The 14,190-nt window shown below is 39.3% G+C and overlaps 1 protein-coding gene across 1 annotated transcript in view; it reads left to right on the top strand.

Moving 5' to 3' along the window:
* Window positions 1-14,190, top strand: part of LOC150075838 (protein Obscurin-like) — a 598,361-nt gene that overhangs the window by 96,516 nt on the left and 487,655 nt on the right. The window contains exons 10-12 of the mRNA XM_090387723.1: window positions 656-820; window positions 7,208-7,345; window positions 12,435-12,600. Coding sequence (XP_090243849.1) covers window positions 656-820; window positions 7,208-7,345; window positions 12,435-12,600 — 469 coding nt within the window. The remainder of the gene's footprint in view (window positions 1-655; window positions 821-7,207; window positions 7,346-12,434; window positions 12,601-14,190) is intronic.

The following is a 14,190-nucleotide window of genomic DNA, read 5'->3' on the forward strand; positions in this document are numbered from 1 at the left end:
CACAAGACGGCTTCCACTCGCTTATTCGAATGAATTGCTATTCATGTGGTACTCTAACCGAAGCAGGATTAGAGCCATTCATTCGTCAGGCAATGAATGGCTTTAATCCTGCTTAACCATAGATGTGTAACCAAGAGCCAGACCTTTTTACCATTGAAACGCCTATGCCAGTTTCCAAAAAAACAATGTTTTTCGTCAGGTCAGCCCACAAACATCCGCACAAAGGCATATCATTCATCTCACAAACCACCCACCGTGGTTTCAACAGGGTAAGCGCCCGCCATTATTCAATTTTCGTTTTCATTTCAAAGGCTGCCGGCCAGCCAATAGAATTGATCCAACATTAATGGAGCTGTGATGCTTATCATATCTTTCTATAAGTGCATGTTGAGAGAGTTGTTGATTTAGGCCTGACGTAGCCGTGTGGTCAGGAGCGCGAGTGCAGTATCACACGATCTTTGAGTGGACTGGGGTTCAAGACCGTGACTGCTAAATGCGATTAACAATTTTTATTGATTGATTTATTGTAAACTCCACTGACCTGGTGGTCGTACCGGATTTAAACAATAACATCAATAATCACCAATCTGTTATTTCATGATTTCAGTTTGAGTGGAAAAACATTCTTTTATACATTAATTTCTGATTTTTTTAGGAACTTATTAAATACACGGCCCGATTGAAGGAAGATACATACGATTTAGAGAAGGCATACGATTTCATGCAAGCTATTCCTCAAAGAATTGCTGATCTGAATTTCCTTAATTATATGCAAGGCTATCGTGGAGACATTCACAAACTGGGACGAATCTTGAAGCACGTAAGTTATTAACCTTTTAGATTTGGAAAAAGAACGAAAAATTTTATGTTTATTTTAAGAATTGTGCAATGTATTGTGCATGGAGGTGTGTTTAGATGTCTAATTTTTTTGCCATCTACGTGTTGCCAAATGTTCTGTTATTGTTCTTAGACATTCTTGATTCGTGCCAGCCCCAAACAAGCTTTCATAATGGTGATCCTATTCGTACTCAAAGAGAAGGCTTATTCAACCCCTTCAAGGTCTTTGCCTCTAAACCACAATAATATGACAGCGGTATCTTAAGACTATAATTTCTTCTCCTCGATTTGGTAGGACGCCAACCAACTTCAAGATAGTCTGGCCTGACTTTTCGAAGTTAATTTCAGCAAACAGCTACTCAAAAGCTCTTACATAAACACGTATAGGATGAACGGGTACCTTAAACAGTAAACTAAACATCGACAAAGTGTTGAAGAAAGCAAAGATCATCCCATGACATATTGCAAAGTCAAGAGACCGTGCTTATTATTTAATTTTTTCATGCATAAATGATCATTCAATAAGAAATAACGTATACTGCACTGTAAGTGCTACAGCATCATCTTGACTTGGCGCATTATAGCCTTAGATGCTAATGCGCCATAAAACAAACAAACAAACAAACAAGCTATAGCATCATATTGCACATTGTTCTACACTGGATGGCCATTTTATTAGTCACTTATTCTTTTCATGAAATGGAGAATTTTCTCACCAACAGCATCACATATTCGTGTCATATGATACTGTAAATGGGGATAGATACTTAGGGACACTGAATGTATGACGAAAGATTTAAGTGACGTGGTATGGTAGTCTGCATCAAACTCATCAATGTGAGCATTTCGGAAACTGCAACCCTCTTGGGGTTTTTGCGTACGACTGCCTCGTATGTATCGAGGTTGGTCCAATAAACAAATAACATCCAGCCAATGACGATTCTGTGGTCGGAAACAGGTCGCTGATGTGAGTGACCAATGGAGATTGACAAGACTTTCGCAGGGTAAGAGCAAAGCATCACTCAGAAATCTTTTGTTATGGATGAGGTTTAGCAATCGACGACCGAAACCAGGTTCCTGTTCTATCATCAAAAACGAAAAGATACCATCACAGTGAGCTCAGGAAACCAGTGTTGGAATCCACCAGCACTGGACACTGGAGGATTGTAATACGTTTCCTGGTCTGACATATCCCGGTTCCTGCTATTTCACCCTGATGAGAGGACCTAGAATATGGCGAATGTGCTCAGGTGTGAACAATGCAGGCTAGTGGCGGCGAGTGTCGTGGTGTGGTGTGGAGAGTGTTTTCGTGGCACACTGGACCTCTTAATACCATTAAAGCAATATTTAGATGCTACGGGTTATCTAGAAATTGGTTCCGATTAGAAATGCCTTCATGGCTGCATTGTATCTATCTATAAATGGATTCTTCCAACAGGACAATGCACTATGTCACAAGAATAGAATTGTACAAAACTGGTTCTAGTAGATATAATAAGAGCGAATTCAGCCTACTATGGTGGCCTTCCCACTCACGATCTCAATCCAATGAAGCACCGATGGGATAAGATGGAACGAGCTGGTCGACGTAGAGAACCGCAACCATCCAATTTGCAACAACTGTGTGAAGTAATCACTATAGACCAGCATCCCTGTGGCACACTTTGGAAACTTTGTTGCGGCTATGCCATGACGAATCCAAGCTGTTCTGAGAGCTAAAGGGGATAACAAAACTACTCATTAGTAGGCAAGTGTACCTAATAAAGTGGTCACTTAGTGTATATGAACAGCTTAATGGTTAAGTTTTATTGAAGAAATATGACGAGAGAAAGGAGCTGGCGTCAAAGGTTTCAATTTAACGATTCATACAATTGCATACAATTAAAATTTAAAGGTTTCATATAATCTTCATTTACAGAAATACTAATAATAAGCTGTCATAAAAGCTAAACTCTTTAAGCTTTTATGACAGCTTCTAATCTCCGCGACCATTCAAGACTACCAGTTCAGTTCTGGTTTTTTTGGCATTCTCTCACCACACGCAACTGACGATCCAGTTAATTTGAGACGATCTCTGTGGAATTGAGATCAAAGCTCTGAGCTGGCAAATCCAACCTTTCAATACTCACATCCTCAAACCATTCCGTCACAATGCAAGCAGTATGACATGGAGCGTTGCCCTGCTAATATAGGTATGGATCTTCCCCAACCTGTTGTCACAACGTATGCAACCCATTATTGTCCAAGACGTCGAGATAGACTTTGGAGGTTTTCCAGGTCGTTTCGTGACGGTTTCAGTACCAATCCATTTCTATTTGCAGATCAAATCACCAATCATCGACCTAGAGATATTCACTGCCATCGAAATGTCATATACAGACTGATGTGGTACCCTATAATCATTCCGTGCTAGAAGTTTATTAAACTCGTTCGATTGCGGAATCTTACATTCACAATCGCACTGTTGTTTCTTCGAAGGCCCACGAGCATATTTATAGTTGTATAAACACGTGGTGCGCTTGGATAGCACAGTTGGTAGCATTGCCATCCTTCCCACATCGGGCAGAAAAGACCTGAGTTCGAGTTCCTTTGATGACGTGAGCAATTTTTACGGGCCCTTTTTTACAACGTGGCTGAGTTAGTTGGTCTCAGGCGAGGATGGCATGGTTTTTTCTCCTGGAAATTCGGTTTTTTCGTCCAGCGAACAGAAAATCGACCACAGAACACACGTAAGTTACACGCAGTATGTACAGAGTAACATGGCCTTAGTCGCTGATGCTCCTAAAACCCTACTACAATAACAACAACATGTGGTGCTTTGATAGGACGTGACCAACAATCAACGGAGGGGTGTCCAGATATTTATGGTAGGGTGGTGTATATAGGTAAATAATCCTTTCAGATTCCATAACAAACTACATTTTTAAAACTGCACATTATGTCTCGAAGTGAGCCTTAAAATAAAATCCTGTTTTAATACTTTGGTTAACGAGTAAGAATAGCATTTCTCCACTTTAAAATGAATGATTATAGTTATTTGTAATATATTTGTGATTTATTTCTAATTATACCAATCTGTCATAAATATTTTAAGGTGAATGACACTAATGTGAAATGCGTCGTTTCATTTCTTTTGTAGAAGACAAGTTCGTTGGGCCATATACAGCTAACTTGGCTGCCAAACTTTCTGTGAAAGTTTCTTTGTTTGTAATGAACCAAACAGTTGTTTCGTAAAGCATGCGTCTCATGTTCTCATGTGACTATTTTCTGATGATTTTGACATTCCTAAAGACCTGGTCATGAGTTCTAGGTATTCTGTTCTAGAAGACTGACAAATACACAGTTGCAGATAATCGAATCCTCTGTTTTCACAAGAGCAGTCTAAACTTGTCCTCAATGCCTTCCCGATCTTTGTTTGTCTCCTTCAGTCGTCCGTTGATGACTGTTATAGAAAGTTTTAACCTCTAGAACAGTTTCTCAGACGAGTTTGGAGTGGGATGAAGGTTATCAAAGAAGGTCATCTTTGATCCAGATACGCTAAACTATTTTAACCAAGAACAAATATTTATTCATTCACCTCAGTTCTTTTACATTTTATTTATATCTCAAAGGATTCCATTCCTTAATATGGCTTTTAACATTAGCGAACTCAAAAAATAGTTTATTTCTGATATCAGAATTCCTCGAAAACATTTAATTCTGAACCATGGGAATTCTTACTATTAACTCTCGTTGTTCTGAACGTCAACCAGACAATTTTGATATCCTCAGAGATTAAATTATCCTCTTAACTTAACCAAGAAGGATTTCAAAACCCTGAGGACGTTTTTAAAACTTATACACACTCCAAAGTATAAGCTCCATGTTCTTGTCCGTGAAATTCCCACCCGATGGAAAAATCTTGAGTTCAAATCCTGTCAATGACACTAAGAATTTTCATCAGATTTTTTTTTTTTTTTTTTTTTGTAGAGCAAACGGCAACCAGTCAGCATCCATTCACTGGACAAACTCACAGAATCAACTTTTTCGTTTTCTCATATATCCATTCTCTGTTTTCTGGAAGAAAACCTTCCTTCGCATGTATTTCCCGAAAATTACCATCTACAGAAATTGAAGTCTAATGTTAACAAGTATCTTCGATCTTCTTAGCCTTCAATCCATGTATGGTACTAAGCACTACAGGTTCTAACACCTTTCGTGTTTGGGGGTCTTCATTAAATAAAAATAAAAAAAAAACAAGAAAAAAAAGAAAAAAAGAAACTAACTGAAGAATACTCTCCAATTGCAGACAATATACTGATGCATCATACCTTTAGTTGCTTTGGTGCTTAATATACACATGTCTTGCGTAACAGTTTCTTCTAGCTGGTGCATATATAACTGAATCAGATTCAAATCGGGTTACTTAATCTGATTAAAACATTTAATCTTCCTGGCAGTTCCAACAAGGCACTCTAATAGCCTTAGAATTTAATCGGTGTCTGTCATTGCTAAAGTGGTATGTTGATAGTATTAGACATTCGTTTTAATGGATAACTCAAAATAATTATACACAAACAACTTCTTCAAACATTTCATTATCTTTTTATGGTTCCAGGGAAAAATTCTAGCCTTTCCACGCTAACTTTCCGTAACCGTTGCTAGACGCACTCTCCCTGATCGCTACTGGGCAGATTCTGTGAGCACATGCCAATATTGTCGAGCTGTCTTACATGAAGTAAATTTTTTTAGCTGCGTGTCACTGACGCATGTATCATGTCGGACATACAGATTGAACAGCGTTATTGTGTCAGACTGAAATTAAATGCATCTGAAACAGTTAAGGAGATGAATGAAGTGTATGGTATTGAGTGCCTTGGTAGGACTGCCATATTTAAATGGCACAAGCGATTCAGTGAAGGCCGTGAGTCTGTTGCAGATGACCCAAGACCTGGTCAGCCTTCCTCCTCAACAACTCCTCAGCAAATCGCAAAAGACCAGGAAATCTTGGATGAAGACAGGCGAAAACACTTTGTGAATTAGCTGTTAGAATGTCCATTTCATATAGTAGTGCTCACAATATTGTGAAAGGTCACCTGAAAATATTGCGAATCTGTGCCCGCTGGATTCCATACAATTTGACTCCAGAATAAAATCAGCAGAGAATAGACTTGTGCAAAGAAATGCTTGATCGTTTTGAAGCACAGTGTCAAAACATCTTAAATCGTATAATGACTTGTAATAAAACTTGGATTTTTCACTGTGATACAGAAACAAAACAACAGCTGAGTGAGTGGAAGCATTCTGATTCGCCAAGACCTGAGAAATTTCGAGCTTCTCGTTCGGCTGACAAACAAATGGTTCTTGTGTTTTTTGATATAAAAGGCATTCTTGTTACCCATTTTGTGCCTCATGGAGCAACTATGAATGAGGGAGCATGTTTGACTCCGAGGTTCTCAGAGTCAAGCTTCGCCGTGCCATTCGTGAGAAACGTCAACAACTTTCCAGGGTGAAGTGGTTTCTCCATCAAGACAACGTCAGGCCCCATAAGGCTAATATTGTGCAACCAGAGATCACTGCCAAGATGACTTAGCCTCGTGTGAGTTCTTCCTGTTTTCACGTCTGAAGACAGCTCTGAAAGGCAAGCGTTTCGTGTCTCATGCAACGATGCTCGTAGAACCACAACGGAAGCACTTCGCGGTCTTTTATTATTATTATTATTAATAGCCATATGGTGAAAGGAAGCCTGAGGCTTATGCTGCACCAGGAAAAAAAAATTCCCGAGTTACCCTGAGAGAGAGAGAGAGAGAGAGAGAGAGAGTCAAAAGTAGAAGGGAATCACCAAGAAAGAGAAGAATGATGATATCCAGCTCAGGACCCTGGGTGTGCCAAGCCCATACTCACCAGATGTGAGCCCCCGGGGTTATTCGAAAAATGGCTTGCGAGAAGCATTTAATGCGTGGGTACGATGGTGGCGAAAGTGTGTAAAAGTTCAAGGGAGAGTATTTCGAGAAGGAGAAATCCACAGATTCCAAGATTCAGATGATGACAATTAAGATAAGACTTTGCACCAGTCCTCCAATTAAATAGTCACCCCTCGTATATTAGCAATGAAATGTTGAAAGTGAATGCGGTTTCTAAATCCAAAGGAATGTTTTGAAATATTCCTGGGGAAGACACTACTCTTCAGAGAAAGATTCAAATCTGATTTATTTGACTGAATAAAATATGATCAGTAATCAAATTATAATTATACGAAATTTACTTTAAATACGCAAGGAAGTGATGTTAATCTTGTTATATATTTTTCACACTTCGATGCCCTTAGTCCTAGTTTTATAAAGTGCAAAATTTCAAACTTTTTTTTTAAATTCTTTTTGTTTAATTCCAGGAATGGTTTGATGTCACCGATAAGAAGGGAGTACGGCGGGAGAGATATGTATTTTTATTCAAAGGAAGGATCTTTATTACGGATACCAAAAAAATTACTAAGGATAAAACGTTTTATCTAGTCAAGCATATCGTCAAGGTAAGATAGATCTTCAGCATACTTTGAAAGGCATAACAGTGTACTGTAATTGAATAAATTGTCAAAAATATATATATATTACTGAATAAACTATAATGACCTACTACACTGGAGTGATGCATTCTGCTAGATGGCCAGCTGTCAACTCTATTCGTTTTATTAATCGTGATAAAAAGAAGTTCAATATTCGAAAAGCTTCAATTGGAAAAAACTATTATCTAACTTTTCCTTAGATCTCCATGCTGTAAAATATTGCTCACCTAGAAAACTGACACCTTGGCAGGCACGTAATTTCAACAGGACGCTGGAAATTCTAAAAATATTTTCCTGCTCCTCCTCTTTGGATTTCTGAATGCTTGAGTAGTGTTTTGTTCCTCCTAGCCTGAAATAACTCTGTTCCTTTTTAGTATGGTGGCTGTTAATCACTGTCTTTCTAATGTGAACCATGCTTGGCCAATGAAACTATTAAGTCTGAACACATATGGGCTACCCTGTTTAAATCAGGAAACAGAGAGGGAAAGAGCTATTACATTTCTTTCTTTTTGAAGGTCTTAATGTATTACATTGAACCAATTCACCTGTCATCCGCGCACCTTACACTTGAAGTGTAATCATAATCTAAAAAAGTATATTATGAATCTGATTAGCAAGAATAGTAATCGTAACGCTGTGCTAGCAGGGAGGTAAATTATTCCAAGGTTCTGTTTTTTAACACGAGTCTCATATAGATTATCTCGCACTGCATAGTCAGTTTTCTAGTTTTAAATTAATTAATAAAACTTTTGATTCATTTTATTTTGTATTTTAAGATGAGCACTTCAAATACAACCATGGTTTTAATTGGACTATTGACTAGCAAAGAATGGGGTAGAAGAATGGGCAATTTTAAAAGCCGGTTTTCTGGGTACCGGTGTGGTGGGAAGGATTGGCTCACTCGATATACCCTTGTCCATATCACACCATTTAGTAACCAGGGAAGAACACTGGAGTGATGCGTCAAGGTATTTTACAAAAACAACGATTTAACCTTAAGCGTCAAGGTCTTGTATCATCTGCGTATACCATTGAAATATGGGACCGCTTTCTCTATGGAGTCCAAATTGTTCTGCTGGTTGGCGTGACTTTGGCTGAACTTAGCCAATAGGAGCGTACGACAAATACAGGACTTAAATTTCCATCCTTATAAGATACAAGTACTGCAAGAATTAAAATCTTGCGATCTCCTCACACGTCACCTTTGTCAAGAAATTCTAACTGAAATTGAGTACTATATATAGGTCTGGAGGCCTCATTTTAGGAAGGGTACAGAGAAGGGCAACAAGATTAGTGAATGGAACAAAGGGTTGCTCTTACGAAGAATGGCTTAAGGTTTGTAAATTACAGTGTCTGGAGACTAGGCACCTACGAGGTGATCTGATTGAAGTGTATAAGGCCGTGAATAGTTTGAGCAAGCTCAGTGCTGAGGGGACATAAATTCAAATCGAGGAAAGACGGTTGTCGAATAGATGGTGCGGAAATTTGTCTTTAGCCAGCCGGTGGATGATTTCTGGAACAAACTTCCATCTGTCGTTGTAGAGGTGGATAGCTTAAATAAAATCAAGGCAGAACTAGACAAACATTTGGAGCGAATGAATGGCTGACGAAATGGGAAGGGTTTTTTTTTACTGTTGCTGTATAAGCTTGCTTTCTTGCATCATATGCCTCTTCTAATGCTAATGTCTGATGAGGTTCACTTTCATCTAAACGGTTTTATAAATAAAAAAAATTTTCGTTATCAATCGGAAGGAAATCCTCGCCAATTCCACTAGCAACCACTGCACAGTGACCAGGTTGTAGTGTGTAATTTTATCAAACGGCCTATTATTGACCAATATCGGCCAGCAACTGTGACGTCAGACCGCTATGCTAACATGATTAGCATTAGCATTAGCATTAGTAGAGGCATTTGATGCAAGAAAGCAAGCTTATGCAGCATCAGCCAAAAAAATAAAAAAAAAAAAAAAAAAAGTAACATAAATAAATAAAAATAACCACTTCCACTTCACCCCTCTGTTCGTTCGAAATACCTGTCCAGCTGAGCCTTAAACTTATTTAGGCTATCAACTTCCACGACAAGGGATGGAAGTCTGTTCCACCCACCAACCACCCGCTGGCTAAAGGCAAATTTCCGCACATCTATCCTACATCTGTCTTTCCTCAATTTGAATTTATGCCCTCTCAGGTGATTTTTCTGAGCTAGAGGAAGAATCCCATCAGCATTGAGCATGCTCAAACCATTCAAGGCTTTGTACACCTCTATCAGATCACCCCGCTGGTGCCTAGTTTCCAGACACTGTAATTTGCAAAACTTAAGCCTTTCTTCGTAAGAGAACCCCTTTGTCCCATTCACCAATCTAGTTGCCCTTCTCTGTACTCGTTCCAGCAGCTCTACATCCTTCCTGAAATGAGGCCTCCAGGCCTGTATACAGTACTCTAGGTGTGGCCTGACCATTGCCTTATACAAGGGAATAATCACCTCCTTATCCCTGCTAGAAAAATTCCTATATATCATTGACAATACACCATGAGCTACTCTTGCAGCTCGTCTGCACTGCTCAGAGAACTTCATATCTGCCTGCACCACCACCCCCAGGTCCCTTTCATTCTCTACCACTGTCAGTGTAGTACCACAGAGTTGATACGTTGCTCTGGGGTTGCTGTTTCCCATATGTAGTACTTTACATTTGTCAATGTTAAACTTCATTTGCCACCTCGAAGCCCATCTGCTCAACCTTTCCAAATCCTGTTGCAGCAGCATAGTGTCAGTAGTGTCCTTGACAACCCTGCCAACCTTCGTATCGTCTGCAAACTTGGACATTAAGCCTGATATACCATCATCAATATCATTTATAAATACAGAAAACAATAAAGGCCCCAATACTGAACCCTGAGGGACTCCACTAATAACATTAGTCCACGATGAGCAGTGTCCATTGATTACCACTCTCTGTCTTCTCCCCCTCAACCACCCCTTTATCCATAGCAGCAACTTGCCTCCAATGCCACACTGCTCCAATTTGTGCAGCAGTCTTCCATGTGCAACAGTATCAAAAGCCTTTCTAAGATCCAAGTATATAATATCAAAGTTATTCCCTGCATCCAGTTCTTTTGTGACTGCATCATAGTATCCAATCAAATTGGTCAGGCAAGACTTCCCCTTAACAAAACCATGCTGTGTCCTAGCTATAACTGAAGTCTTGTCTAGATGATCCTGCAGTGCTTCTTTCACCAGTGCCTCCATTAATTTTCCGGGAACAGAAGTTAAACTCACAGGTCTATAATTACTTGTGTCAGCCTTTGATCCCCCTTTGTGAATTGGGGTCACATTTGCACATCTCCAGTCAATGGGTACCTCCCCTGAGTCCAAGGAAGCTCTCATAATTATGGCTAAGGGTTTGCTTACCTCCTTTGCTGCCTCCTTTAATATAACTGGATAGATCCCATCCACCCCAGGTGCCTTTCTTGTGTTTATCTTCAACAATTTCTCCTCCACTTTGCTCTCAGTTATTACAAGATTCTCTAGCTTACTGCTAGAGTTGAATACACCTCTGGCATTCCCCTCGCTGAATAACTCCTCATGTGTGAATGTCGATGCAAAATATTCATTTAGTTTGTTAGCTACCCGAGCAGGGTCATCAACAGTTGACCCATCGATCTCAAGTGGACCAATCTGATTCATCCCCTTCCTTCTAGAGTTTACATAAGTAAAGAACTCTTTGCTGTTTTTCTTCGCATCCCTTGCCAAGGATCTCTCGTAATCTGCCTTCGCCTGCCTAACCTCCTTTGTAACTTGGTTACAGATCAACTTGTATCTATCATAGGCGTCCGTGTCACGTGTTAATTTGTATGTATCCCATGCATTTTTCTTCTCTGCCATATGCCTCATTAGTTCATCTGACAACCATTTAGGCCTAAACCTTGAACAATATTTCTTAGTTGGTATGTAAAGCCTAGTAGCTTCCACATGATACAATCTTTTTGATACAATCTTTTTGACGACATACGACTGCTTTTTCATAATTACATCATCATTTCCAGGAATGGTAACAGTTGGTGGAATCGCCTTCTCCCCACGCCGGGTGGAAAAGACCTGAGTTCGAATCCCTTCAATGATGTGAGGAATTTTTAAGGGCCTTTTCACAAAGTGGCTGCGTTAATCGGTCTCAGGTGATGGAGCATAGTTTTTCCCTCCCGGAAACTTGGGTTTTTCGTCAAGCAAATCGACCACAGAACACACACGCAATATATAGCCATGTCATATACGGTGCAATATGGCCTAAGTTGCTGATGTGCCTAAAACCCCTACAACACGTCAGCCTAACTATCCTGACGCCATTTTTCAGCAGAACAATGCTGGAACATATCGCAGGGTTTCCTTTGAGCGGCTTTGTAGCCTGGACGTACTGTCTTGGCCATCTAGGTCCACGGATTTCTTCCCCATCGAGCATGTGCGTGCCATGAATGGAGCCATCTGCAGATCCACCCACAGCCAGCACAGACCATGAATGTTCTGTGGGACCAGGTGCAAAGAGGTTGGTGGGAAATGCTATAGTAGGCTAGTCGATATCTGTATGACTCAATGCCGAGAGTCTTAGCCCAATGTATCCGCGATCGTCGTGGACTTACGTCATATTGATCTGTCCATTGTAAGCATCATTTTGTGTCACTAAATGTGTCCCCACACATTTGCAACTGCAACTTTTATAAAATAAAAATAAATTTTCTGTTTATACTCCGATACGATCACATGGTTAGAAGGGTTCAAAAAGATATATAAGAAACAGCACCGTATTTAAGAACCACAGGGGCTTGAACCCTGGTCGTGTACTTATTACTCTGAACCTCAATGTTCTCCTTAACTCCTTGCCTATCCTCTCTGTTTTCCTGTTCCTTCCGCGTGCTGGAATTCCAGCCTAACAGAGTGTATCGTATCGTTGTGTCTCTCATACTCATTACTTTGAATGTAATATATTATTCATTTTTCTTGATAATCCAGTAATCATTTTGAAAATGAAAAACTGATAAAAAAATATATATTTTTATTTTACAGTTTCCAGAAGTTGAAATTGTAGATAATGCCGACGATGACGAATTGAAAATAAGAATTCAAGGTATAAGTAAAAATATATCCGGCTATCCACTTACACTCCGAGCTAAAACAATTGAACAAAAAGAGGCGTGGTTGAAGGAAATAACTCAAACAGCTATTCCTCAAGGTGAGAAAATGTCAAATAATTATCTATTTGTTATTATGTTTCTGTAACTGTTGATAGCATTATGTTAAAAATATTTAAAAAATAACTATTCTCATTATAATGCTTATAAAAGCTTTGGGAGAAGATACAATTTATATTTCGAAGACTTTTTTCAGTGGTTTGCAAAGCTTAAAGAACTATCCGCGAAGGTGCTAGCGAAATTAATATTTTTATGGGATATACAATAAATTTTACCACAATACGTTTCAACTATATTTGTGCTTCGTTAATGTGCTACTGTGGGCCCACAATTTGTTTCTTCTATCATTACTAGTAACGAATAATGGGTGTATGGCTATGAACAGGAAACGGAAGACTCCATCTTCTCCAAGGTTCAGAAAGCTAAGACAATCTTGATCGATTGTGAAGGTCGTGCTTATCATAATTTTTGACTCTCAGGGCATTGTTCATTATGAATTTGCCACGCCTTATCAAGCAGTAAACCTGGAACGAAAAATCATTCGCGCATACGCGATGTTATTTGGAGAAAGAGCTTCAGAAAAGTGGGCTTAAAGGAACTGGCCCTTGCATCACGACCACTCCACCCCCGTGGTGCCCAATCCGACATATTCACCAGATTTCGCTGTGATTTTTTTTCTTGGTTCCCAAACTTAAAACCCCATTGAAAAGGACAAAACTTTGCAACTACTGAGGAAATTATTCGGAACACGACTTAGGAACTATTAGCAATTTCAAAAGAATCCAATCCGGAAAGATTACGGAATTTTTTGCAGAAGCATTGGAATTAGTGTATACAGTTCCAAAGAAACATCTCTGAAGGAAATCCATCAGAATAGCCGGTAAGATTCATCAATTCCTAAATATTAGTTCAGTCCCCGAACTTTTGATCACATTTTGTACCTGTGCAGTTTTAAATAAAGATTAATTTACATTATTGCTGGCCAAGAAGTCACTGGAATTTCTTTTAATCGTCATATGGCAAGTATTGTGTGAAAAACCATTGTGTGCTGCATACTTTCTAAAGGATTTGCGAGGACCTCTTTACAAACACGTTTTAGAGTCTATCTAACCATTTGGCTAACCGCTACGTATCGATAATCATACAAGTGTCCTGTCTCCCTGAATTTCTTTACCAACTTTTACTTTCCTAGTATACTACTGTCATGTTAGATTGACTTTTAAACACCGACACATCAACATGGCATTATCTCTTTCCATGATGGGTATGCGGTATACCTATGCACAAATTTCCCATTTCTATGTCTGTTAATTTCGGGGTTACTGCAAATATTCTCCTTTATTTACTGCAAATATTCTGTCTATTCATTTCGGGGTTACTGAAAATATTCTGGATTACCCAACTAAAGTAGTAGCAGTAGGGTTTTGGAAGCATCAGCGACTAAGGCCATATTACTTCGTACTGTATATACTGTATGTAAGTTGCCGTGCGTTCTGTTTGCTGGAAGAAAAACCCGAGTTTCCGGAAGGAAAAAAAACCATGCAACCCTCGCCTGAGACCGAATAACTCAGTCACATTGTGAAAATGGCCCATAAAAATTCCCCACATCATCGACGGGACTCGAACTCAGG

The sequence above is a fragment of the Mastigoproctus giganteus genome, chromosome 13 (assembly GCF_048544385.1).
Source record: "Mastigoproctus giganteus isolate SK-2022 chromosome 13, ASM4854438v1, whole genome shotgun sequence".
In the NCBI taxonomy this organism is placed as follows: domain Eukaryota; kingdom Metazoa; phylum Arthropoda; class Arachnida; order Uropygi; family Thelyphonidae; genus Mastigoproctus; species Mastigoproctus giganteus.